Genomic DNA, 23841 nt, shown 5'->3' on the forward strand with positions numbered 1-23841 from the left:
AGACCTCTCTTAGACATACAACAAAACTATTTACATACATGTGAGACACGGGGAGGGTCCGAGGACTGAATGGACCCCCATTTACCTTCAGCAGGAAAATCTCAGTGGTCCTTTCCGACTGTGCCTCGGCAGCAGCAGCCCCATCGTCCCAGTTATGCCCCAAGCTTTCAGTGCATCAGTGGTAGCAGGACGGCCAACCCCTCACTCTTTCCCAGTGGGGTCTACATGTTAATTACTCCGGGAAGCGTTTCTCTATGAGCCTGGCCTGATCTACACATCTCCCAGGAACTATATGGTAACTGTAAACAGTCTTAAAGTGAGCCCGATTGATTCACCCTCCTATCAGTGACTTGCCAATGATGATTGCCTGTTTCATAATCAGTCCAGTCTCATCTACTCTTCCTCTGAGTGAATCCTTTCTGTCCTCTTCCATTCAGCCCGTGCCTGGGAGAATGCAGCCAGATTCCCCTTCAGGCTGCATTTCATACTCCTCACTGTCTCGGTGCTGCCACAGACATCACCTGTCTCTCCATTTCCCTCTGTAACAGTTCTTGTGAAACCCATCCCCCTCCCCGCCCCACCTTCCAGCTGCAATGTTGGATATTCACCACATTGGGCATTGCCATTAGTGCTCCAGCTCATTCAAATTTCTTCACAAAACAGAAACACAACTCATCAACAAGACTAAGTGGCAGGCAAATGAGATACATCATACATCTAAAAGCAGTTTGTTGTTCAAAAGTGGAACTAACTTTAATTTGTATGCGTATAATAGAATCAGGAAGAATAATACATATATAGCATGCAACTCATTTCACTGAACACATTTGTGCAAATAAATGATATCTCTGCAGTTCAAACAATTCCAACAGCATAACATTAGAGACAGAGCATTTGGAAATGATACAGAAATTTCAGATACGAATGATTTAAAGAGGAGGACAGATTAAGATCGGGGAAACTGAACAGGGTGTACACACAAAAATCCATTTCGCAATTGGAATGCCTCATTCAGGCAATTACATCTCTCTCCCTCAGTCTCAAATGGTCTTCTTCCCATTCGATTTTCTTCCACTCTCTGAGCCACCCCCAATAAGCAGTTCCCTTCCCTCCCCAGTTTAGCCTCATGCCTTCCTTTGCACTGGTATGTAATGGTACCTTTCTAGTACATGTTTGATTTTCGATGAACACACCGCACTGGTTTGTGACCAGGTCGGCCAGTTGAACCTCAGAATATGAGTTGCCTGACTGGTCCACATTAACAGCCCAAATCAGGGAGCCCTGACTGACAGCTAAGTCGTGTGAGGGTCAGAGATGCTGACACCCTGGCAACTATCTCTGAATGAGGCAGTGCTAAAGTTGAAGACAGTTCATTTGTAAATAAAAGTTGAATTGGAGATCGACACTGGCCTCAGTGTATTTAAAATACATCTCCAGCACTGGGTTTGAATATTATTGTTATCCTTTTGTTATCAAACATCTCTGTGTGCAGTGCTCAGCAGGGTTATAACATGGAGATGTGGGAACAGGATTGTTTAGATTCCCTACAGTGTGGAAACAGGCCCTTTGGCCCAACAACTGCACACCAAACCTTGGAGCATCCCACCCAGACCCACGCCCCTGAACACTATGGGCAATTTAGCATGGCCAATCCACCTAGCGTGCACCTCTTTGGACTGTGGGAGGAGACCGGAGCACCTGGAAGAAACCCACGCAGACACAGGGTCAAGGTGCAAATTCCACACAAACAGTTGCCTGAGGCTGGAATTGAGCCTGAGTCCCCAGTGCTGTGAAGCTGCAGTGCTAATCACTGAGCCACCGTGCCGCCCCATATCGTGTTGCTTTTGCACAAACTTTGACAAAGAGGAAAGGCCACTGATAATGGCAAATGCTGGAGAATCCAAAATAACAAAGTGTGGAGCTGGATGAACACAGCAGGCCAAGCAGCATCTCAGGAGCACAAAAGCTGACATTTCAGGCCGAGACCCTTCATCAGAGAGGGGGATGGGAGAGGGAAGTGGAATAAATAGGGAGAGGGGGGGATGCGGACCGAAGATGGAGAGAAAACAAGATAGGTAGAGAGGAGAGTACAGGTGAGGAGGGAGGGAGGGGATAGGTCAGTCCAGGGAAGACGGACAAGTCAAGGAGGCAGGATGAGGTGGTCGGTCGGAAATGGAGGTGTGGCTTGAGGTGGGAGGAAGGGATGGGTGAGAGGAACAACAGGTTAGGGAGGCGGAGACAGGCTGGGCTGGTTTTGTGATGCAGTAGCGGGAGGGGAAGAACTGGGCTGGTTTTGGGATGCAGTTGGGGAGGGGGAGATTTTGAAGCTTGTGAAGTCCACATTGATACCATTGGGTTGCAGGGTTCCCAAGCGGATGAGGAGTTGCTGTCCTTGCAACCTTCGGGTGGCATTATTGTGGCACTGCAGGAGGCCCATGATGGACATGTCGTCTAAGGAATGGGAGGGGGAGTTAAAATGGTTCGCGACTGGGAGGTGCAGTTGTTTGTTGCGAACCGAGCGGAGGTGTTCTGCAAAGCGGTCCCCAAGCCTCCGCTTGGTTTCCTCAATGCAGAGCGGGTCAGGAGTGAGGGGGCAGGTCACTGTGAGGGGTGTCAGGACTGTAGGGGCAACTCACTCTGAGCGGGTCAGCACGGAGGGGTAGGTCGCTGTGAGTGGGTCAGGACTGCAGAGAGAAGTCGCTGTGAGCTGGTCAGGACTGCAGGGGCTAGTCACTGTGAGCGGGTCAGGACTGCAGGGGCGAGTCAGTGTGAGCGGGTCAGGTCGCTGCGAGAGGGTCAGGATGGAGGGGGCAATTCACTGTGAGCATCCCATTTCACTCTGTCACGGCATCCCATTTCACTCTGTCACGGCATTCCATTTCACTCCGTCACTGCATCCCATTTCCCACAGCCACTGCATCCCATTTCCCTCAGTCACTGCATCCATGCTGCGTGGTCCATGCTGTGTATAAATGTGGCATAAAATCCTTACTTGGAAGTTCATTTCCTCTTGTAATAACATGTGGCATCATTAGCATCCTTAATCACTTGCATTTAATCGGAAAGCCTGGTACAAACACCAGATAACATGACAGTCCGAACAGAATGCATTTTCCAATGATTTAAACATATAGTCATGTGTGTCTCAGTGAATAAAAATCCTCCTCATTTTACCCCAATTATATCTCATAATAAAGGGAGTATGTCTGAAAGTCGTCTCATCCGAAGGAAAACAGACTTGCTCCAGGAAAGCTGCTAAAATATATCAAGAAAAATATATATGAAATGATTCTAGAAATTTCTGCAACACAAAGATCAAAGGAAACAATAGTTTGATGAACACACTGTTAAGTGTTGCACTTACACATCACATTTTGGAAAACAAACCACACTGATTTTCTACTTCATAAAAAAAATTGTTCCAAGTCTTCATTATGCAGCACGGCAGTGAACTGAAAAGGTGTAGACTTTTAACCTGCAGAGAAAGCATGTGCAGAAGTTAAAACAAAAAAAAAAGCCACTTCTGTCCTAAAAAGACAATATTATATTACAAAAGGCCAGGGAAGTTGGAGAATGCAGCATCATGCTTCCTGCAGAGATCAAGTTTTGTCTGTGTTGTAAAAAACAAAAGAACTGTGGGCACTGTAAATCAGCAACAAAAGCAGAAGTTGCTGGAAAAGCTCAGCAGGTCTGGCAGCATCAGTTAAGAGTGAGATCTGAGGAAGGGTCACAGGACGCGAACCATTAACTCTGACATTGTCTACGTCATAGTGAGTTATGTCTATTGCTTCAGCAAAATCGAACCAACTCTGAATGAAAATCAATGCTGAAGAAATATCCAAAACATCCGCTGTCCCCGTTGTGGCTTCCTCTACATTGGGGAAACAATGCAGAGGCTTGGGGACCGCTTTTCAGAACACCTACGCTCAGTTTGCAATAAACAACTGCACCTCCCAGTCACTAACCATTTCAACTCCCCCTCCCATTCCTGAGAGGACACGTCCAACCTGGGCCTCCTGCAGTGCCATAATGACGCCACCCGAAGGTTGCAGGAACAGCAACTCATATTCTGCTTGGGAACCCTGCAGCCCAATGGTATCAGTGTGGATTTCACAAGCTTCCAAATCTCCTGTCCTCCCACTGCATCCCAAAACCAGCCCAGCTCGTCCCCGCCTCCCTAACCTATTCTTCCTCTCACCCATCCCCCCCTCCCACCTCATGCTGCACCCCTATTTCCCCTCATCCCGCTCCCTTGCCCTGTCCCGCCTCCCCAGACTGACCTATCCCCTCCCTGCCTCCCTACCCATACTCTCCTCTCCACCTACCTTCTCCTCCATCCATCTTCCATCCGCCTCCCCCTCTCTCCCTATTTAATCCAGAACCCGCACCCCCTCCCCATTTTCTGAAGGTGGTTCTCGGCCCGAAACATTAGCTTTTGTGCTCCTAAGATGATGCTTGGCCTGCTGTCTTCGTCCAGTTCCACACGGTGTTATCTCGCATTCTCCAGCATCTGCAGTTCCCATTATCTCTCCAAAACAAAGGCTGCTGTCTTTCAAAACCCAATCTCAGATTTTGCAGATAGTCCTTACCCTGAAAAAATACCAAATATGTATAAAGAGGAAAACTGGAGGTGAAACCATTCAAAAAATTTTCATTAGCATAATAAATGTTCAAACTGTAAAAGCAGGTTAAGCACCTGTATATAAGGAAACTTTAAACAGACACTTACAGCCAACAAATGTGAGAAATAGCCATTTCTTGCTGGATTACCAATTTTGCTGTTGGGAAAATAGGCCTAGGCTTAGCAATGTACATTCAAACAAGATAGCCCCCTCTCAGAACTCAACACTCACAGTCGTAGAGTTCTGTTTTCACAGGTTGGCGTATAATAGCATCAAGCACAATACACCAAATCTTCTTTGGTACCTTTTCCTTCCATAAAACTGCTTTTAGTAGATGCGCACTGAATTCATTTTATACACGTTGAACAGTTGCTAAGTTCAAGAGGCCAGTTCCAGCACTTCGACTTGCATCTGCTTCATCATCAAAACAGAACAAAATAAAGACCCACTCTTTGTAAGTCAAGTTTTCCATTTTTAGTGACGAGGTGAAGTGCAAGAACTGCTCACTTGATGTTAAAATCTCCTAAATATGTACCTATATATTTCAATTCTGTGAAATATGTGGAATGAGTTCGAGAGAAGGATTAATTTTCTTGTGCTGGGAGAGAGCTGGGACAGATAAAATAGGTTGAATGGCCTCCTCCCATGCTAAAAATGTCCATAACTGTTCTTGGCCCTGCTAAATTGAAGTGGCCATCCTTTCATTATGACTGTGAGACGCAGCATGTTACGATAGATGGCATAATGAAGAAATCCTTTGTTATTAATGAATTTTTCAGCACGAGGCATTCTTCCGAAGTCAAATGTTCGACATATGCCTGTTGCACTGACTTGGTTCCAAACAGTTATAATGTGGAGGTGCTGGTGTTGGACGAGGATGGACAAAGTCAGAGCTCACATGACATCAGGTTATAATCTGACAGGTTTATTTGAAATCACACAAGCTTTCGGAGTGCAGTCCCTTCATCAGGTGCGGTCAGGGAGGAAAACACACAGTCACACAATTGATAAGCAGACAGATCAAAACATCATACAACTGGTGTGACTGGAGTGTCAGATAATGAGTCTTCATCCAGGATGTTTGTTTGTTTGCAGATATTTTGTTGAAGAAACACACAACTTGTAGTTACAGTCAGTGTGGTATCTTATAAATTCTTGCTTTTGAAATAAAGGTTAAAACTCTCAGACAGATTCTGAACACAAGCCTCTAAACTACAAGTCAGAGTCTGACCTGAGATGTCACCTTTTGTACATTCCTGTTGCGCTGCCTGATTATCATGACAACACAGCACTGACATGGACTTTATAAACGCTTTACTTGCCTCTAACACTCTTGGTCACCTGTATAGAGTTATTATCTGACACTCCACTCACGCCAATTCTATGATCTTTTGATCTCTCTGCTTATAAGCTCTCTCTCTCTGTGGTCACCTCACTAACTGCACCTGATGAAGGGGCTGCACTCCAAAAGCTTGAGTGATTTCAAATGAACCTGTTGGACGACAAGCTGGTGTCATGTGACTTCTGACTTCAAACAGTTCTCGAATGTGTTTTCAATCCTACCGTGACTTGACAATAAGTCAACTTCTTAAAATTTATAAAATGAGAATGTCAAGTGAAGTATGTCTAACCTTGAGCATTTAAAAAAGGAAATATTACAACCATAGTATAGTCAGACAGTAAAGACAGAAGGAATGATTGAATCGACTGTGTCTGACACCACACAATTAATCCCCCTGATGGAAGAAAGGTTGGCTGTGTTCTCTTTCTTCAGGAACATCCAGCTAATACCACCTTACCACTGCTTGTTTTATTCATCTGGTGTTCCATCTAATTCCTTGCAGTCTTGGTCAAACCTTCATGTAATTTATTTAAATTTTCAATGAAATAAATTTAACTTAAAATTCCACAATTTTAACATTTCCTTTTAAAGTTTGAACGGTTCAGTTCGTACAGTGCACATGTTGTGTTAATAATTGGAGAAGATGGTGGAAAAATCAAGATATATTGACAAGTAAACAAATGGCTAACTTCTGTTTCCTTGTCAGTAATGCCTTTTGAACAGAACATAAAGTTGCGCAACTATGTAGAGATAACAATTTAAAACTGGGAAGACCACTTTGTGGTCCCCACACCAATCTCTATTCACTACCTACGGACTGCATTACTCCGCCTTGGCAACAATGTAATATTACGCTTGTCTCAGCACAACCTTGGCATCTTGTTTATCCCATGATGAACGTCCAACAACACATTCATGCAATCCCTCAAGCTGTCTCTTTACACCTTTTCAATCCTGCCTACCTGTCTCTTGTCTTGCCTCATTAGCAGTGAAACCTTCATCTGGAACTACTTCACTTCTGGACCTGACAATTCCAATGCATTCCCTGTTGGAGTCCCACATTTGCCCATTGAAAACTTGACGTCGTCTAAAACTCCACTGCCCGAGTCTCACCTTGAACCAAATCCTATTCTCTGTACTTTCTACCTGACTGACACTATTAACGGTAATTTTATTAAATTCTCATTTTTGTTTCCAAATCGTTCCTTGGCTATGCCTATGGCTATTTTGGTAATCTCCACCAGTCCAACCATACTTCAGGATATCTGCACTCGTCTAATTATGTCCTCTTGCCCACTCTTGATTTCAAACGGCCCACTACTAGTTGCCAAACATTTAATTGTGTCGGCTTCAAACCCAACAAGAGACTTCCTGCACCTTCAGCGAGCAAACTCACATCCAGAACCTCAACCCAAGCAACAAATCTTCTCAAAACTCGCTAACTTCCGACACATCTTAGCCTCTGTACGTTTCCTCTTTTAAGGCACTTTTTAAAACCATCCTCTTTCATCAAGCTCTTGATCGTCAAAACTAAGAACTTAATAAGGCTCAGTTGTATTCTGGGATCGTGAATACTCCTTTCAGACGCCTTCAAAGTTTCCCTCCATTAAAGAGATTTTATAAGTGGTTGAAGTCATTGCCAAGCAGAGGGGGACGAATTGGGGAGTTACTTCAAAGAGCTATGATATGCCAAACGACCTCCTTCCACACTGGCCAACTCTGATTCTACAAAAACAGAAATGATTTTCAGACTTGGGAAGATCCCTCAAAAATGTCACAAGTAACCAGCTTATGGGCAGAGTCGAGCTGCTGAGATGATAGACCAGGATTTAGGGGTACCAGGAGTGATAATATGCTGAACACAATCAAATTTTGAGGTTGTAGAATGATGTGGTCTTCATCATTTTTGACACTTTGACCATTTTCCTTCCTTTCCACAGAACAAGTCAAATAGCGGCAGCACAATGTTGCATGGACGCTCGAGCCTGCTCCACCGTCAATGATGATTGTGGCTGGTCTTCCACATCAATTAAACTTTTGCTCATATCTCATCCTCTGCTCAAAACATCGATCTATTCACGTGCAGTATCCCTCTCGCTAACTTAATGAGAATTCATTCCAATCACTGAACTCCGAACGCAGACCCACCCCAGGTCAAAAAATTCAGCTGAGATCAGGAACTGATCTCGCCTGTATGGCTGAGCTGGCTTTTAAAAAGTTTGCCAGTGAGAGAGTCTCAGTGAGAAACATTCATTCAAAAAAATAATTGCATGGATTGCTCTCCAATCCTAAACTCTATTCAAATTCAGTTGGCTGAACGGTTGGTTTTTGATGCAGACTGATGCCCTGCAGAGAGGGCTCAATTGCCATACCAGTGAGCTTACCACAAAGGGTCTTCGCCTCAACCGCTCTACTTGACTGAGGCGTGGTCATCTTCAGGTTAAATCATAACCAGTTGTCTCTCTCCAAGGAGTCGCCAAATGGCGTGCTAAGACTTTACCTTTAACCCTGATAACATGGCAACAAGCAGATAACTCAGCTGATGTCACTGACTAATAGAATCCTCAATTATACTGATATTCATGTTGTGATATCATCAGAAGGCATGCTCAACTAAGTTTTAATTTGCAAATTAAGTTAACAACCATTCAATCAATATTACTGAAGTACTCATATTACTGATCGTCTCCATACAACATTGTGGTTACATCTGTTCATAAGTGAAGTGTAATGTAATTGCACTTACTGTGGTTTTATCAATGTGATCCTGCAATGAGTCAATAAGCAGGTCACCCACAGGTTGCCAATCAGTGTGGACCCCCTCAGCTGTTATCACATGAGCCTCAAGATCATCCAGAGCTTTCTGCAGTTCTTGAAGTTTCTCCAACGCCTTTTCCACCTGTTTCTGCCAGTTGCTTGCACGGGTTTTCAATTGCTCCCAATTTTCCTTCACTTCTGTTGACTGTTTGCGGACAGCTTTGGCAATTCTCTGGGCTCTCTCTTCCGGGGTAGGTTCTGGAAATATGAAATGCAAATAATTTATCAACTATTCATGATTTTGATCGATAGATTTTCTTTCGAAACCCCTTTCCTTTAAAAGGTCTCTCTGGACTTTCTCCTGAAATTGGGATATATATTATAAGACTGAAGCACATCAATGATAAATTCTGTAATCAGCTAGCAGGTCGTCGAGTCATTAACAGATAATCACAGAGAACCAATACAAAGCCAAATAAAATTCCGCAGATATTTGAAATTTGTCACTACCAAGGAAGCTTGAAAAAAGGAAAAGGATTACTGACTAAATGGGTACAATTCTCAACAAAAGATTTGAAAAATCCTTTCAGTGTATCTTTCGTAGCCATGAGACAAACATCCAACACAAACCAACTTTCATCTTTCAGGACTGGCAAGTTAGAATGATAAACCCAAAGTCTACCCTGCACAGTTCTCTCTAGAACTCACTTAATGAGGTTGTTAAGAGATGTAGAGATACCAAAGTGCGCAGCTGGATGAACACAGCAGGCCAAGCAGCATCTTAGGAGCACCAAAACTGACATGTTGGGCCGAGACCTTTCATCAGAAAAGGGGGAGGGGGAGAGAGTTCTGAAATAAATAGCGAGAGAGGGGGAGGCGGATCAAAGATGGATAGAGGAGAAGTTAGGTGGAGAGGAGACAGACAACTTAAAGAGGTGGGGATGGAGCCAGTCGAGGTGAGTGTAGGTGGGGAGGTAGGGAGGGGATAGGTCAGTCCGGGGAGGACGAACAGGTCTCGGGGGCGGGAAGAGGTTAGGAGGTAGGAAATGGGGGTGGGGTTTGAGGTTGCAGGACGGGATAGGTGGGCTGGTTTTGGATGCAGCCGAGGGGAGTGTGCAGTGGATCAGGGAGTCACCTGAGGGTGGTGGGAAAAACGTCTTTGGTGGTGGGGTCGGATTGCAGATGGCAGAAGGGTCGGAGGACGAGGCATTGAATCCGGAGGTTGGTGGGGTGGTACGCGAGGGCGAGGAGGGCACTGTTTTGGTAGTTATTATGGGGAGCGAGTGTGAGGGATGAGGTGTGGGAAATGCGGGTGACACGGTCGAGGGCGTTTTTGACCACTGAGGAGGGGGAAGTTCCGGTCCTTGAACAACCCTCAACAGTTTCTCTTTCAATTCCTCCCACTTCCAACAGACAAACGGGGTGGCCAGGGTAGCCACATGGGCCCAAGCGATGCCTGCCTCTTTGGAGGTTACATGGAACGCTCCCTCTTCCGTACCTACACTGGCCCTCAACCTCACCTCTTCCTCCGTTACATCGATGGCCGTATCGGCACCGCTCGTGTTGCCACAAGGGGCTCCAACAGTTCATCCACTTCACCAACACCTTCCTCCCGAACTTGAAGTTAACCTGGACAATCTCTGATACCTCTCTCTCCTACCTGGACCTCTCTATTTCCAACCACTGAGAAACAAATATCCATTTCAAGTCCACCAATTCCCACAGCAACCAAGAATACACCTCCTCCCACCATATTCCCGGAACACTTCATCCCCAATTCCCCATTCCTTTGCCTCTGCATCTGCGCTCCCAGGATAAGGTATTCTATTCCCGTATATCTCAGATGTCCTCATTTTTCAAAGACCACAACTTCCACCGCTCGGTGGTTGATAACGCCCTCGACCGTGTCTCCAGCATTTCCTGCAACAAATCCCTCTCACCCAACCCCGCAACAACAACCAAAACAAAGTCTCCCTCGTCCGAACGTACCACCCCAACAACCTCCGGATACAACGCATCATCCTTCGAAACTTTCAGATTCTCTGGGAGGCTACGGAGGTGGTGGCGGAGCCTTTGGCCTTGATCTTTGAGTCCTCATTGTCTACAGGTTTCGTACCAGAAGGCTGGAGGGTTGCAAATGTTGAGTCCTTGTTCAAAGAGGGCAGTAGAGATGCCCCAGGTAATTACAAACCCAGTGAGCCTTACGTCTGTTGTAGGAAATGTTTTGGAAAGGATTATAAGAGATAGGATTTATAATCATCGAGCAAGCACCAATTTGATGGGAGATAGTCAACATGGATTTGTCAAGGGCAGGTCGTGTCTCACAAGCGTCATTGAGTAATTTTGGAAGGTGACCAAGCATGTGGATGAGGGTCGGGCAGTTGACGTGGTGTACGTGGACTTCAGTGAAGCCTTCGATAAGGTTCCACATGGTAGGCTGTTGGAGAAAACATGGAGACATGGGATTGAGGGAGATTTAGCAGGTTGGATTAGAAACTGGCTTTGGCTAAGGCGGCAACCAGTGGTGCTTGATAGAAAATATTCAGCCTGGAGTCTGGTTCCTAGTGATGTGTCTCAAGGATCTATTTTGGGATCACTGCTGTTTGTCATTTTCATAAGTGACTTGGACGGAGGCATTGGTAGATCGGTTAGTAAGTTTGCAGCTGACACTAAAGTCAGTGGAGTGGTGGACAATGTGGAAGAATGTTGCAGGTTACCGGTAGACTTTGGATGAACTGCTGAATTGGGCGGAAAGGTGGCAGATGGAGTTCAATGCGGATAAATGTGAGGTGATTCACTTTGGGATGAATAATAAGAAGGCAGAATATTGGGTCAATGGAAAGATTCTTGGTCGTGTTGCTGTGCAGAGGGTGTCCATCTATGTCGATCCCTGAAAATTGCCATCCAGGTTGATAGTGCTGTGAAGAAGGCTTAGGTCTTTTAGGTTTTATTGGCAGAGGGATTGAGATCCAGAGCTGTGATGTCATGCTGCAACTGTCCAAAAAGCTGGTGCGGTCTCATTTGGAATATTGCGTACAGTTCTGGTCGCCCCATTACAGGAAGGATGCGGAAGCATTGGAAAAGGTGCAGAGGAGATGTTGCCTGGTCCGGAACGAAGGTCTTCTGAAGAAAGGCTGAGGGACTTGGGTCTGTACTCATTGGAGAGAAGGTGGTTCAGAGGGGATTTAATAGAGACATACAAGATGACAAGTGGATGAGATCGGGTGGACAGTGAGGGTCTTTTTCCGAGGATGATGACATCAGCTTGTATGAGGGGGCACAGCTAAACAGTGAGGGGTAATAGATTTGAGATAGATGTCAGAGGCAGGTTCTTTACTCAGAGAGTGGTAAGGATGTGGAACCCCCTGCCTGCCAATGCAGTTAGCTCAGCCACATTAGGGGCATTTCAACAGTCCTTGGATAAGCATATGGATGATAATGGGATCGTGTCGGGGGGATGGGCTTAGATTATTTCACTGGTCCATCCAGATCATCGCAATGGGCAAAAAAGCACACCGTTGTCTCTACTTCCCAGGAGGCGAAGGCAATTCCATGTGTCCACAAGGGCAACTTTCACTGATGTACCACAGAAAGCATCCTATCTGGATGCATATCACAGCACGGTTCCTCTAGCAAAACAATCCCTAATTATTATGCTCCTGCCTTTCTTCTTCCAGGCAGAATTGGTTCTGCTTTGTCACAACTATATTGGGAGAAAATCCACGCTCAGTCTAAGTTAATTCTTCCAACAATTCAGATACCATGGAAGACTGAGAAAATAGTGGGTGTGTGTGGGAGAGAGAGAAAGAGAGAGAGAGAGACAAAGCCAGAGGGGTTGCTGGGGGGGGGGTGGGAGACAGAGAGAGAGAGAGAGAGAGAGACAGAGAGAGCGCGAGAGAGACAGAGAGAGCGCGAGAGAGACAGAGAGAGCGCGAGAGAGACAGAGAGCGCGAGACAGAGAGAGACTGTGAGAGAGAGAGAGAGACTGTGAGAGAGAGAGAGAGAGAGAGAGAGAGAGAGAGAGACAGACAGACAAACAGAATAGGCTACAGAATGTGAGAGTGTGTGAGCGCCTGCATCAGGCAGTGAGAGAGATGTTGCTGAGGTGGAGATAGTTGAGAGTGTCGATCACCAACAATCTCTCCTGGTCCACCCAGATCGTCGCAATGGGCAAAAGCGCACACCAATATCTCTATTTCCCCAGCAGGCTAAGGTAATTCGGTGTGTCCACAAGGTCAACTTTCATTTATGTACCAGAGAAAGCATCCTATCTGGATGCATGTCACGGCATGGTTTGGCAACAGCTCTTCCTAAGACCACAAGAAACTACAGAGTCATGAACACAGCATAGTCCATCATGCAAACCAGCCTTCCATTCGTTGATTCCACCTTTACTTCCTGCTGCCTCGGGAAAGAAACTGACATAATCAAAGGCCCTTCTCACCCGCCAATTACACTCTCTTCTCCCTTTTTCTGAAGGGAAGGTGTCAACAAGTTTGTATACATGTGTGAAAAGATTCAAGAACAGCTTCTTCACCGCTGTTATTCGACATCTGAATAGGACACTGAAAAGTTTAAATCTAATTTTGATCTCACTCTCTGTGCATCTTCTCTGCAGCTGTCGCTATGTTCCATTTCACTAATGCGCCTTGTATGGTATGATCTGTCTATACTGCATGCAGAAGAAAACTTGTCACTGTACTTGGGCACATGTGACAATGACGACTCAAATCAAATTGACTGTGTGCAAGAGAGAGGTGAGTGTATGATTGTGTTCAAGAGTGCAAAGACAGTGCATGAAAGCGTGAGTGTGCGCATGACAGAATGTGTGTGCCAGTGACTGTGCTCAAGAGTGTGTGAAAGAGAGTTAGCACAAGAAGGGAAGTGTTACAGCATGCATGAGGGAGTGAGAGTGTCTCTAAGAGTGAGTGAGCTTGACAGCAAGCGAATTTGCAAGTGTAAGTGTGTGAGGGAGAGATTTGTGGTAGTGTGTGTGTACTTGAGAGTAACAGCATTGGCAAAAGATCCTGCGACAGTGCATGCAAGTGTGCCACAGAATGTGTGCAAGACCGTGTACGACTGTGTGGCGGTATGGACTATGAATGAGTGAGAATGTGACAGAGTGTGTTTGTGAGAGACTGTGTTCCTGACTTTTTTTTTGTGTGTGTAGTGTGTTTGTGCATGAGGGACAGGATATGCATGTGCAACATCGTGTGACTGTGAACTTCTGTTTGCGCCTGTGAGTGAAGTGATGGGGGAGAACAGGGAGAGGAGAGATAAAGACTGAGAGAGAGAGGGAGCATGAGAGAGAGATGACATGAGGAATTAGAAATGATGAGTGGTCAATACCTGGAGGAAAAAAAGAACAGCGTCTGTGCGTTAAGAGAAGCCGCTGGATCTGATATGGAGGCTATTGTTTTATTGATTGTACTGAATGAAAAGCAAGTGTCACCTCTCAGTGTCAGGGGACAGGAGATGTGCATCAGAGAAGGAGATATAGTCAGCCTTGTTAGAGACAGCAGACACGTTGCAAATGCATAGAAACTGACATGAAAGCTTTCTTGTCAATATGTAAAGAGGTGAGACAAATATGACGAGTTAATATTGTACCTTTGCGCTCAGTAAAATCATTGAATCATGAATCAGAGAATCCATACTGTGTGGAAACAGGTCCGTCAGCCCAACATGTCCACACTGCCCCTCACAGCATCCCACCCAGACCCATCCACCTATAACTCACCTAACCGACACATCACTGAACACCTTGGGAAATTTAGCATGGCCAATCCACCGACCTTGCACATCTTTTGACTGTGGGAGGAAACTCGAGCACCCGGAGAAAACCCATGCAGGCACATGGAGAATGTGCAAACTCCACACAGAAAGTCACCAAAGGGTGGAATTGACACAGCAGTGTTAACCAGAGCCACTGCGCTCTATATTATGCTCATTAAGCTGCAAGCATTTTTTTTTTAAACGCAAGGAAACGTACCATCGTCACATAATCCAAGAGGTTTCAATCTTCTGTCAGCTTTGAGAACTTTATCCATATCCACAAGGACAAGGTGATGTTAATCGTGTGAGACCGGTTAGTATGCAGCAGCTCGTCATGCAAAAAAATTAACGGCACTTTCATTGCTTTTTTCCGAGGGGCGCAACAGAAAGACAAGAACATGAAAAAATCCTGAAATCTTTGTCCAATTTCAATCTCCAAGGGACCATCCATTCCTCAAAAGTCATAACCAAACTGAACGTGGGCCTCCTGCAGTGCCACAAATGATGCCAAACGAAGGTTGCAGGAACAGCAACTCATATTCTGCTTGGGAACCCTGCAGCTCAATGGTATCAATGTGGATTTCACAAGCTTTAAAATCTCCTCTCCCCCCACTGCATCCCAAAACCAGCCCAGTTCGTCCCCGCCTCCCTAAACTGTTCTTCCTCTAACCTATCCCCTCCTCCCACCTCAAGACCCACCTCCATTTCCGACGTACTAAACTCATCCTGCCCTCTTGACCTGTCCGTCCCCCCCCGGGCTGACTTATCTGCTCCCTACCTCCCCACCTATACTCTCGTCTACAGTTTCCATCCCGACCTTTTTAAGTCGCGTGTCTCCTCCCCACCGATCTTCTCCTCTGACCGTCTTCGATCCGCCTCCCCCTCGCTCCCTATTTATTTCAGAACCCTCTCCCTATTCCCCTTTTCTGATGAAGGGTCTCCACTCGAAACGTCAGCTTTTGTGCTCCTAAGATGCTGCTTGGCCTGCTGTGTTCATCCAGCTCCACACTTGATTCTCCGAGGGAGTGGTGGAGGCTGGGAAAATTACAACATTTGTGAGGCATCTGGAAGGGGATATAAATGAGGGGGGTTAAGATGGCTATGTAGCAAACGCAGGAAAATGGGACTGGATTAGTTAGGATATCTGGTTGACATGGACAAGTTGGACCAAAGGGTCCATTTCCATATTCTACAGCTCGATGACTCTGACTTTATTTGGTAAGTTGGATTCAGAATGGGCTGAGTTGGCAGGAAGCAGAAGGTTATGGTTGATCCATGTTTCGTGACTGAAAGTCTGTGTCCAGTGAGGCTCTCGAGGGATTATTGTTCGAGCGCTCACTGCTGTGCTATATCAGAATGATTTAGACTTACATGTTTCGAGGGGTGATCACTAAGTTTGTGAAACATATGAAAATCGCTGAGATGGTAACTTGTGATGAGGAGAGCCCAGGATTGCAGGGTGATGAAAACAGGCAGGTCAGATTGATTTGTGTGGCAAATGGAAATTAATCTGAACACACATGAGGGGGTGCACTTGCGAACTACACACAAGGCGAGGGAATTCACCAAAATCCATCAACAGCATTTTCCAACTCACAACCACTTCCATTTAGAGGGACAAGGGCAAAAGTAAGATAGGATTCCTGTGTGACAACCCTGCATTTCGCTCTGTCATGACATTGAGAGTACCCACAGCACATCGGCAACAGCTGTTCAAGTACTAAGCTCCCACCACCTTTTCTCTACTCGCATAATTGAATTCTGTTAACTAAATCATAGAACTCTGTTTTTGGAACACTAATTGGGCCATCGTTATTAAATCGAAAATTATTGAAAATGCTTCAGAACTTGGAATTTGCCTGTGAAGGCAGGCTTTTGTTTTTAAAACTCTTCCATTCAAATTAAAATGCAACACACACTCACAACGCATTGCTGCAGCAGCCAGGACATTATATTTCAAATCCTAGAGTAAAAGAACGCTCCACAACCGATTGGAATCAGCTCAATGCTGCAGCCCAATGACTTGAATTTTTTGAAACAGCATAGCCTGGGTTAGAGATCGTTTCAAGTCTTGACAGACCACCAAAACTGCCTGCAACATCAAGTTAATGTACCTTGGCTCGTTCTAGAAATGTAACGCATCATCTTTGAATTCATTTCCGAAATGTTGACAGCACTGGGCCTAGTTGCCCTCGAGAAAGTCAGGATGAGCTAGCTTCTTGAAACACTGCAGTCAATTTTGTGTAACTAGATTCACAATCCTGTTAGGAAGTCAGTTTCATGATTTTAACCATGAAGGAACTGAGATATATTTCAGTTTCAGGATCATCAGTAGCTTGAATAGGAACATCCTGCTGATGGGTCCCCATTTACCTCTCGTTCTTGTCCTTCTAGTTACCAAATATCATCGTTTAAGACGACATGGCCAATAGAAATAGGTCCTTTGACCTGATCCTCCATCCAATAGGATAATGGTTCATGTCACACTCTGCATACCCACTTTGCTGTCCTTTCACCGTTACCCTTGAACCCCCAAAACTTGCCAAGAATGCATTTATCTCAGTCCTATGCGTGCTTTCGGACTTTTCCATCATAGATATCTATTGGTCAGGAGTTCCAAAGACACTCAGCGCTCTGAAAGAAGAAATTCCTTCTTATCTCATTTGTAAACTGGTGCATCTTTATTTTGAGATAATGGGAACTGCAGATGCTGGAGAATCCAAGATAACAAAATGTGAGGCTGGATGAACACAGCAGGCCAAGCAGCATCTCAGGAGCACAAAAGCTGACGTTTCGGGCCTGGACCCTTCATCAGAGAGGGGGATGGGGTGAGGGTTCTGGAATAAATAGGGAGAGAGGGGGAGGCGGACCCAAGATGGAGAGAAAAGAAGATAGGTGGAGAGAGCATAGGTGGGGAGGTAGGGAAGGGATAGGTCAGTCCAGGGAAGACAGACAGGTCAAGGAGGTGGGATGAGGTTAGTAGGTAGATGGGGGTGCGGCTTGGGGTGGGAGGAAGGGATGGGTGAGAGGAAGAACAGGTTAGGGAGGCAGAGACAGGTTGGACTGGTTTTGGGATGCAGTGGGTGGAAGGGAAGAGCTGGGCTGGTTGTGTGGTGCAGTGGGGGGAGGGGACGAACTGGGCTGGTTTAGGGATGCGGTTGGGGAAGGGGAGATTTTGAAACTGGTGAAGTCCACATTGATACCATTAGGCTGCAGGGTTCCCAGGCGGAATATGAGTTGCTGTTCCTGCAACCTTCGGGTGGCTGGCATCATTGTGGCACTGCAGGAGGCCCATGATGGACATGTCATCTAAAGAATGGGAGGGGGAGTGGAAATGGTTTGCGACTGGGAGGTGCAGTTGTTTGTTGCGGACTGAGCGGAGGTGTTCTGCAAAGCGGTCTCCAAGCCTCCGCTTGGTTTCCCCCATGTAGAGGAAGCCACACCGGGTACAGTGGATGCAGTATACCACATTAAGCAGAGGTTCACCTGCACATCTGCCAATGTGGAATGTCATCTTGGGGCCTGGGATAGGGGTGAGGGAGGAAGTGTGGGGGCAAGTGTAGCATTTCCTGCGGTTGCAGGGGAAGGTGCCGTGTGTGGTGGGGTTGGAGGGCAGCGTGGAGCGAACAAGGGAGTCACGGAGAGAGTGGTCTCTCCGGAAAGCAGACAGGGGTGGGGATGGAAAAATGTCTTGGGTGGTGGGGTCAGATTGTAGATGGCGCAAGTGTCGGAGGATGATGCGTTGTATCCGGAGGTTGGTGGGGTGGTGTGTGAAAACGAGGGGGATCCTCTTGGGGCGGTTGTGGCGGGGGCGGGGTGTGAGGGATGTGTTGCGGGAAATGCGGGAGACGCGGTCAAGGGCGTTCTCGACCACTGTGGGGGTAAGTTGCAGTCCTTGAAGAACTTGGACATCTGGGATGTGCGGGAGTGGAATGCCTCATCGCGGGAGCAGAAGCGGCGGAGGCATTGGGAATAGGGGATGGAATTTTTGCAGGAGGGTGGGTGGGAGGAGGTGTATTCCAGGTAGCTGTGGGAGTCGGTGGGCTTGAAATGGACATCAGTTACAAGCTGGTTGCCTGAGATGGAGACTGAGAGGTCCAGGAAGGTGAGGGATGTGCTGGAGATGGCCCACGTGAACTGAAGGTTGGGGTGGAAGGTGTTGGTGAAGTGGATGAACCGTTCGAGCTCCTCTGGGGAGCAAGAGGCGGCGCCGATACAGTCATCAATGTAACGGGGGATGAGGTGGGGTTCGGGGCCTGTGTAGGTGTGGAAGAGGGACTTTTCCACCTTCGGTCCGCCTCCCCGTCTCTCCCTATTTATTCCAGAACCCTCGCCCCATCCCCCTCTCTGATGAAGGGTCCAGGCCCGAAACGTCAGCTTTTGTGCTACTCAGATGCTGCTGGGCCTGCTGTGTTCATCCAGCCTCACACTTCATTATCTAACATCCTGGTAAATCTCTGTTTCTCTGTCATGCCTTGTCTTTCTAAATATTTTTGAGTCAACTCCAAATTTCGCCACAGTACATTCACCCCTTTCCTCAAAGTCATGAGTAAACAAGCTCAAGACCTGTGGTTCCTTCAGCGCTACCTCATTTCTTACCGACAAGCCAACCCTGTTATCTCTGTCCATTTTTATCAGTGCTAATGGGAACAGCAGATGCTGGAGAATCCACTTTAACAAAGTGTGGAGCTGTATGAACACAGCAGGCCAAGCAGCATCTCAGGAGCACAAATGCTGACGTTTACTGAAGTATAAGGGTCTCGGCCCGAAACGTCAGCTTTTGCGCTCCTGAGATGATGCTTGGCCTGCTGTGTTCATCCAGCTCCACATTTGGTTATCTCTGACCATTTGTCTGTTCTTTCTGTAGGACATGAATCATTGGATATTTAGTTCCCAACAACAATGTCTCTGTGATACCCAGAGCGATCAATCTGCACCACAAACTCATTCACTTTGTTTCATACACTCCCTGCAATTAAATACAAGATCCTCAGTCCGCCATTTTCGGCCACCGTTCTTATCTGCTGCACCTGAAGTCAGAGTCCTGACCATTTCCAAACTTTTGGTCCTATGACTTGCTCTGGAAACTTTGCTGAGCACTTACCAGCTTCTAACTTTTTCCATAATTTTCCATGCAACTGAACTCACCCGCTCCACACTTTTTATTTTAACGCTCTACCCCCGAGACCTAGCTCTGTCTTTTGCCAGGATACTTGTCCCCATATGATTCTTGTCGAGCCTATGCCACCAGAACAACTCCCTCCTTCCCCATACCGATGCCAATGTCCCATGAATTCAAACACATTTCTGCCATGCCACCATTTGAACAATGCATTTACATCTTGAATTTTCTTCACACTGTGCCAAATTGCTCAGATAAGAATGCAGAGATTACTACATTTCTGGTTCTGCTTTCTCACCTCAGCGCTCATAATCCCTCAGCAGAACCTCTTTCCTCTTTCTTCCATATCAATGGTACCTGTGTGGACCACGATAGCTGGATTTCTACTCCTCCCACTTCAAGTTCCTTTGTAGCCGAGATGGAATATCCTGAACCTGGGCACCAGGCAGGCAACACTACTTTCGAGACTCTCGATCCTCATCACAACGAACAGTGTTCATTCCCCAAACTATACTACCTCTGATTATAACTACATTACACTTTTAATCCCCTCCTGAATGTCCCCCCTGTACCACAGTGCTACAGTCAGCTTACTCATCTTCCCTATACCCTGCACTCTCATCCACACACGAAGAAAGAATCTCAAAGCTGTTAGATAAGATCAAAGGCCAAGGTTCCATCTGCACTACATCCTGGATCCTTCCACCTGCCCTGTTCTGTGTCACACTCTCACGTCCCTGGCCACTGACCGAGTTTCAGCTAGTTAATCGAAGGTGTTTGACTGCCTCCTGAAGCACAGCATTCCCTGGTAACTCTCCCCTGCATGATTTGTTGATTGGTCAAAACTGAGGTTCTAGTTCACCAACCCTGAGCTGGAGTATGGGGTATGACCACTCCCCCGTCACGTAGGTATAAATCATCGTCTGGCCTGGCATCTCCATTTCAATTACTTCGATCTTAATTTGATTGAAAAACATTCTGGTCTTTTAGTTTGTAGCCTGTAAATATTTCTCCGACTTAGTTTCAATCTCAAAGTTCCCGATAATAGATTCTTAAACCACTAGCTATCACCAAACAATGAGCCTGGTTCACCCTCTGGGTCCCTGATTCTGGCTTCAATTTACCCTGTTTCAAAATAAAATGCTTATGAACTAACAGGCAAAAAAAAACAAGCAAATGGCACCTCTTACACTCTGCACAGACATTGCCACCAAAATATACATTCACTCTAGATGCGATCTCTCCTTCCAGAACATGCAAAGCATACTGATCCCTAGCAATACACGACCTTCAAAACCTCAGCTCTCAGCTTATTACTTTTGAGTACATTCTCAAATGCTTTCTCCAAGTCCAAACACAACACATGTACTGGCTTTCCTCTATTAATTCTCCTTCCAAAACTTCCTCCAAAAACCAAAACAATTAGCCAGACATAATTTCTCTTTCATCAGGCTATGGTGATTCTGTTTGATTAGATTATGACTTTCCAAATGTCCTGCTACTATTTTCTTCATCGCTGATTGCCACATATTTCCAACAATAGATGTTAGGATGGTTCGGTTGTAGTTATCTTCTTTTTGCCTCTCTCTTTTTTAAATAGGGATGTCACATCAGCATTTTTCCAGCCCTCAGATGCTTCTCTCGAAACTAAAACTTTTTGGGAAATTACAATCAATGCATACACCGACTCTGAAGCTCATTGTTTAGAATCTTAGAAAGTCAACCATCACGGCAAAGAGTCTAATCTGCTTTTACTCCATCAGATTGTCTACTGCTATTTCTCTCATGGTACTGATGGTGTGGTAGTGATGTGTTTAATTCCTCCCTGTATTCTGTAGTAATAAGGGGATCCTTGAAGTATCTTCCACTGTAAAGACTACCCTTTTCTCATTGTCGTTGTTCCTGGATTTAAAAATTAACCTGGCCATCTCAGCCGAGCATATAATTAATGGCATTACCTCTAAAACCTTTTCTGCTAAAGTGTTCAATAGATTGCTACAACCTGAAAGAACTAATTCTTCCCCTAAATTAATAGGCAACCAATTTGAAAATGTGGCCTCTGGTCGTAAAATCTTTCACAAATGGGAGTAATCTCTACAGATATACACCATCAAGCCTCTTAAGCATCTTAAATGTTGAAAAAATAAGATTTGTTTCAATCTTATAAACTCCAATGAATGTCGTCCCAGCCCGCCCAACATTCTTAAGCATAGCAATCCCCTCCACCATTTCCGAAATCAACCGAGTCAACATGAGGTGTTCGGCCTATGCAGCATTCACTCTGTGGCCGTACACGACTTCTAAGTTACCATCCCGCTGCTACGACTCTACTTCTATTTACGATGCAGTCCTCTGTCCATCCGAACATACTGCCCTTGAACACATGGGCTCTTTTCTTTTGAGACACCCTATGAGCTGTACCTTATCAAATGCTTTGTTGAAATCTCAATGTACAACATCAACTGGTGGTCCTTCGTCAGTAATGTTTGTTTCCTTCTCAAAGCACTGTAGCAAGTTTGTCAAGTATTATTTCCCCTTTATAAAAGGATGTTAACTCTGTAGGATGTTATAGCACACTCAGTACCCTGTTATTTCATCTTTCATTGCCGGCATGAACATCTACCCAGGTTCACCTAAATTGGCAATACTGCCTTACTATTTTGTCGAAGTATCTTTGGAATAATGGTGTCATGTTCACAATCTTTCAATCCTCTGAGAATTTTCCACAATCTAAGGATTCTTGGAAGATTATCGTCAGTGCCTCCATTGTAGCTGTCGCTGCATTGTTCAACATGAGAGGATACAACTCATCATACCCCTTAGATATTTTCTCTACTGATTGGAGTCATGTTTGGAATTCTGTGCAGTGACATTCACTTTTAACAGTTTGCTAAATACTACCACGAACAGAAATTGCGATCCAGCTGCAACTAAACTAAAGCTTTCAGCACGGAAGAAAGTCTTTCAATTCATTATGAACCTAATAACTCCTGAAAAGGGCAATACAATTTGCCTCAGTCCATAAATGTTCCTTCTCCAACATCCTGAGATGCATGATCTGTATTTCTTCAAATTTACCACAGAATCTGTTTCAATCACCCTTTCAGCAACACGCATGACAACAATTCGGCATTTTTACTCCCCCTGTAGCCTCCGTTGCACACGTGCATTGTTAGATGATTATTTATTTGTGTGCCTGCTTTTTTGCTCGAATGGAGAAAGGTAAATTTCTGTTCTTTTGTCATCAGAACTATTGCCTCCTCACTCTCATCTTCCTTGTTTTATCCTGTGCTGGAATATTTAATTTGTTGACATATCTGAAATATGTTGTTGAATGGATTGGGTTTTGTAACATTGCATTCCCCATAGACCACCTACCCATCCTGTTGCTTGTTCTAACAGTTATTATCTCGCAGAGTGGAAAATGCAGTTTGAAAGCAATGGAACGTTATCGATGAAGAACTTGATGCATAAATTGCTGCGATCTTCCAAACTACAAACTCACCTTCAATTCTTTCTCGGTCAGAGCATTATGCCGGCGCAAATGAATCGTGTTCTCAATGGGACTTCCAAAACCATGGAATTGAATTTGCATATTGATTTCTTCTTCCCTCTTCAGAAATGCAAACTAGCATCGTGATGAAGCTTCCAAGGCGATGATTGTGTCCTTCGATGAACGGAAAAGTGACTTTTAGATTCATGGAAATATTTCACTACTTCTATAAACATGAAAGGCAAACATTCTCCCTGCATATGACCCAGTCTCATTTTATCGTATCTTTCTGATTTTACATGCCACGGGACAATCATTGCAGTGTAACAGAAATGTTGATCATGGAAATTTATCACTGTTTTCATAAATAATGGCAAATTTTCAACATCTTGCAATTGTATGAAGGCTCAGTCTCATCACACCTCGCCTGCTGCACAAAGACATTCTTACACTGCTTTGAATGTTAGGACTGAAACAAAACACAATCGTGATACAAATGCATCAACGCACTACTTTCAATAGGATCTGATATCCTTGCCAGGCACTGGAGGGGTTGCGGAGACTGGTGCGTGGATAAAGTCGTTCCTCTGTTCAAGCAGGAAAACAGGGACTTTCCAGGAAACTACAGACTGGTGAGTGTCTCATGTCTCAAAAGTATGGGCTAATAAGGGACAGCCAGCATGGTATTATGCGAGGCAGGTTATGTCTTACCAAGTCAGTTGAAGTTTTC

At 45.4% G+C, this 23841-nt stretch overlaps 1 protein-coding gene across 4 annotated transcripts; it reads right to left on the reverse strand.

Moving 5' to 3' along the window:
* Positions 1 to 727: 727 nt before the first annotated feature.
* Positions 728 to 23283, reverse strand: LOC132207861 (utrophin-like). Of its 4 annotated transcripts, XR_009443921.1 has the most exons (4): positions 14714 to 14812; positions 8711 to 8979; positions 3365 to 4590; positions 728 to 3255 (listed from the first exon to the last, which is right to left on the reverse strand). XR_009443921.1 is itself a non-coding variant. In XM_059643694.1 (3 exons), the coding sequence occupies exons 1-3, from the start codon at positions 16651 to 16653 to the stop codon at positions 4444 to 4446; spliced, it is 459 nt and encodes a 152-aa protein (XP_059499677.1). In that variant the 5' UTR covers positions 16654 to 16668; the 3' UTR covers positions 728 to 4443. The 4 variants fall into 4 exon arrangements, 2 of the variants coding, with proteins under 2 accessions (XP_059499677.1, XP_059499676.1); XR_009443922.1 differs by lacking the exon at positions 14714 to 14812 and adding an exon at positions 23124 to 23283 and having other exon boundaries at positions 728 to 4590; XM_059643694.1 differs by lacking the exon at positions 14714 to 14812 and adding an exon at positions 16611 to 16668 and having other exon boundaries at positions 728 to 4590.
* Between the last annotated feature and the right edge of the window lie 558 nt (positions 23284 to 23841).

This window comes from Stegostoma tigrinum, unplaced genomic scaffold (assembly GCF_030684315.1).
Source record: "Stegostoma tigrinum isolate sSteTig4 unplaced genomic scaffold, sSteTig4.hap1 scaffold_181, whole genome shotgun sequence".
NCBI classification, from domain to species: domain Eukaryota; kingdom Metazoa; phylum Chordata; class Chondrichthyes; order Orectolobiformes; family Stegostomatidae; genus Stegostoma; species Stegostoma tigrinum.

Excerpts from the sequence above, each read along its gene's own strand:
- LOC132207861 (XM_059643693.1), bottom strand. The coding sequence starts at position 14,771 with ATGGATAAAGTTCTCAAAGCTGACAGAAGATTGAAACCTCTTGGATTA. Across the intron at positions 8,980-14,713 it reads TCTTGGATTATGTGACGATG|AACCTACCCCGGAAGAGAGA; the intron begins GTACGTTTCCTT and ends TCATATTTCCAG. Across the intron at positions 4,591-8,710 it reads ATCACATTGATAAAACCACA|GGTAAGGACTATCTGCAAAA; the intron begins GTAAGTGCAATT and ends GTATTTTTTCAG.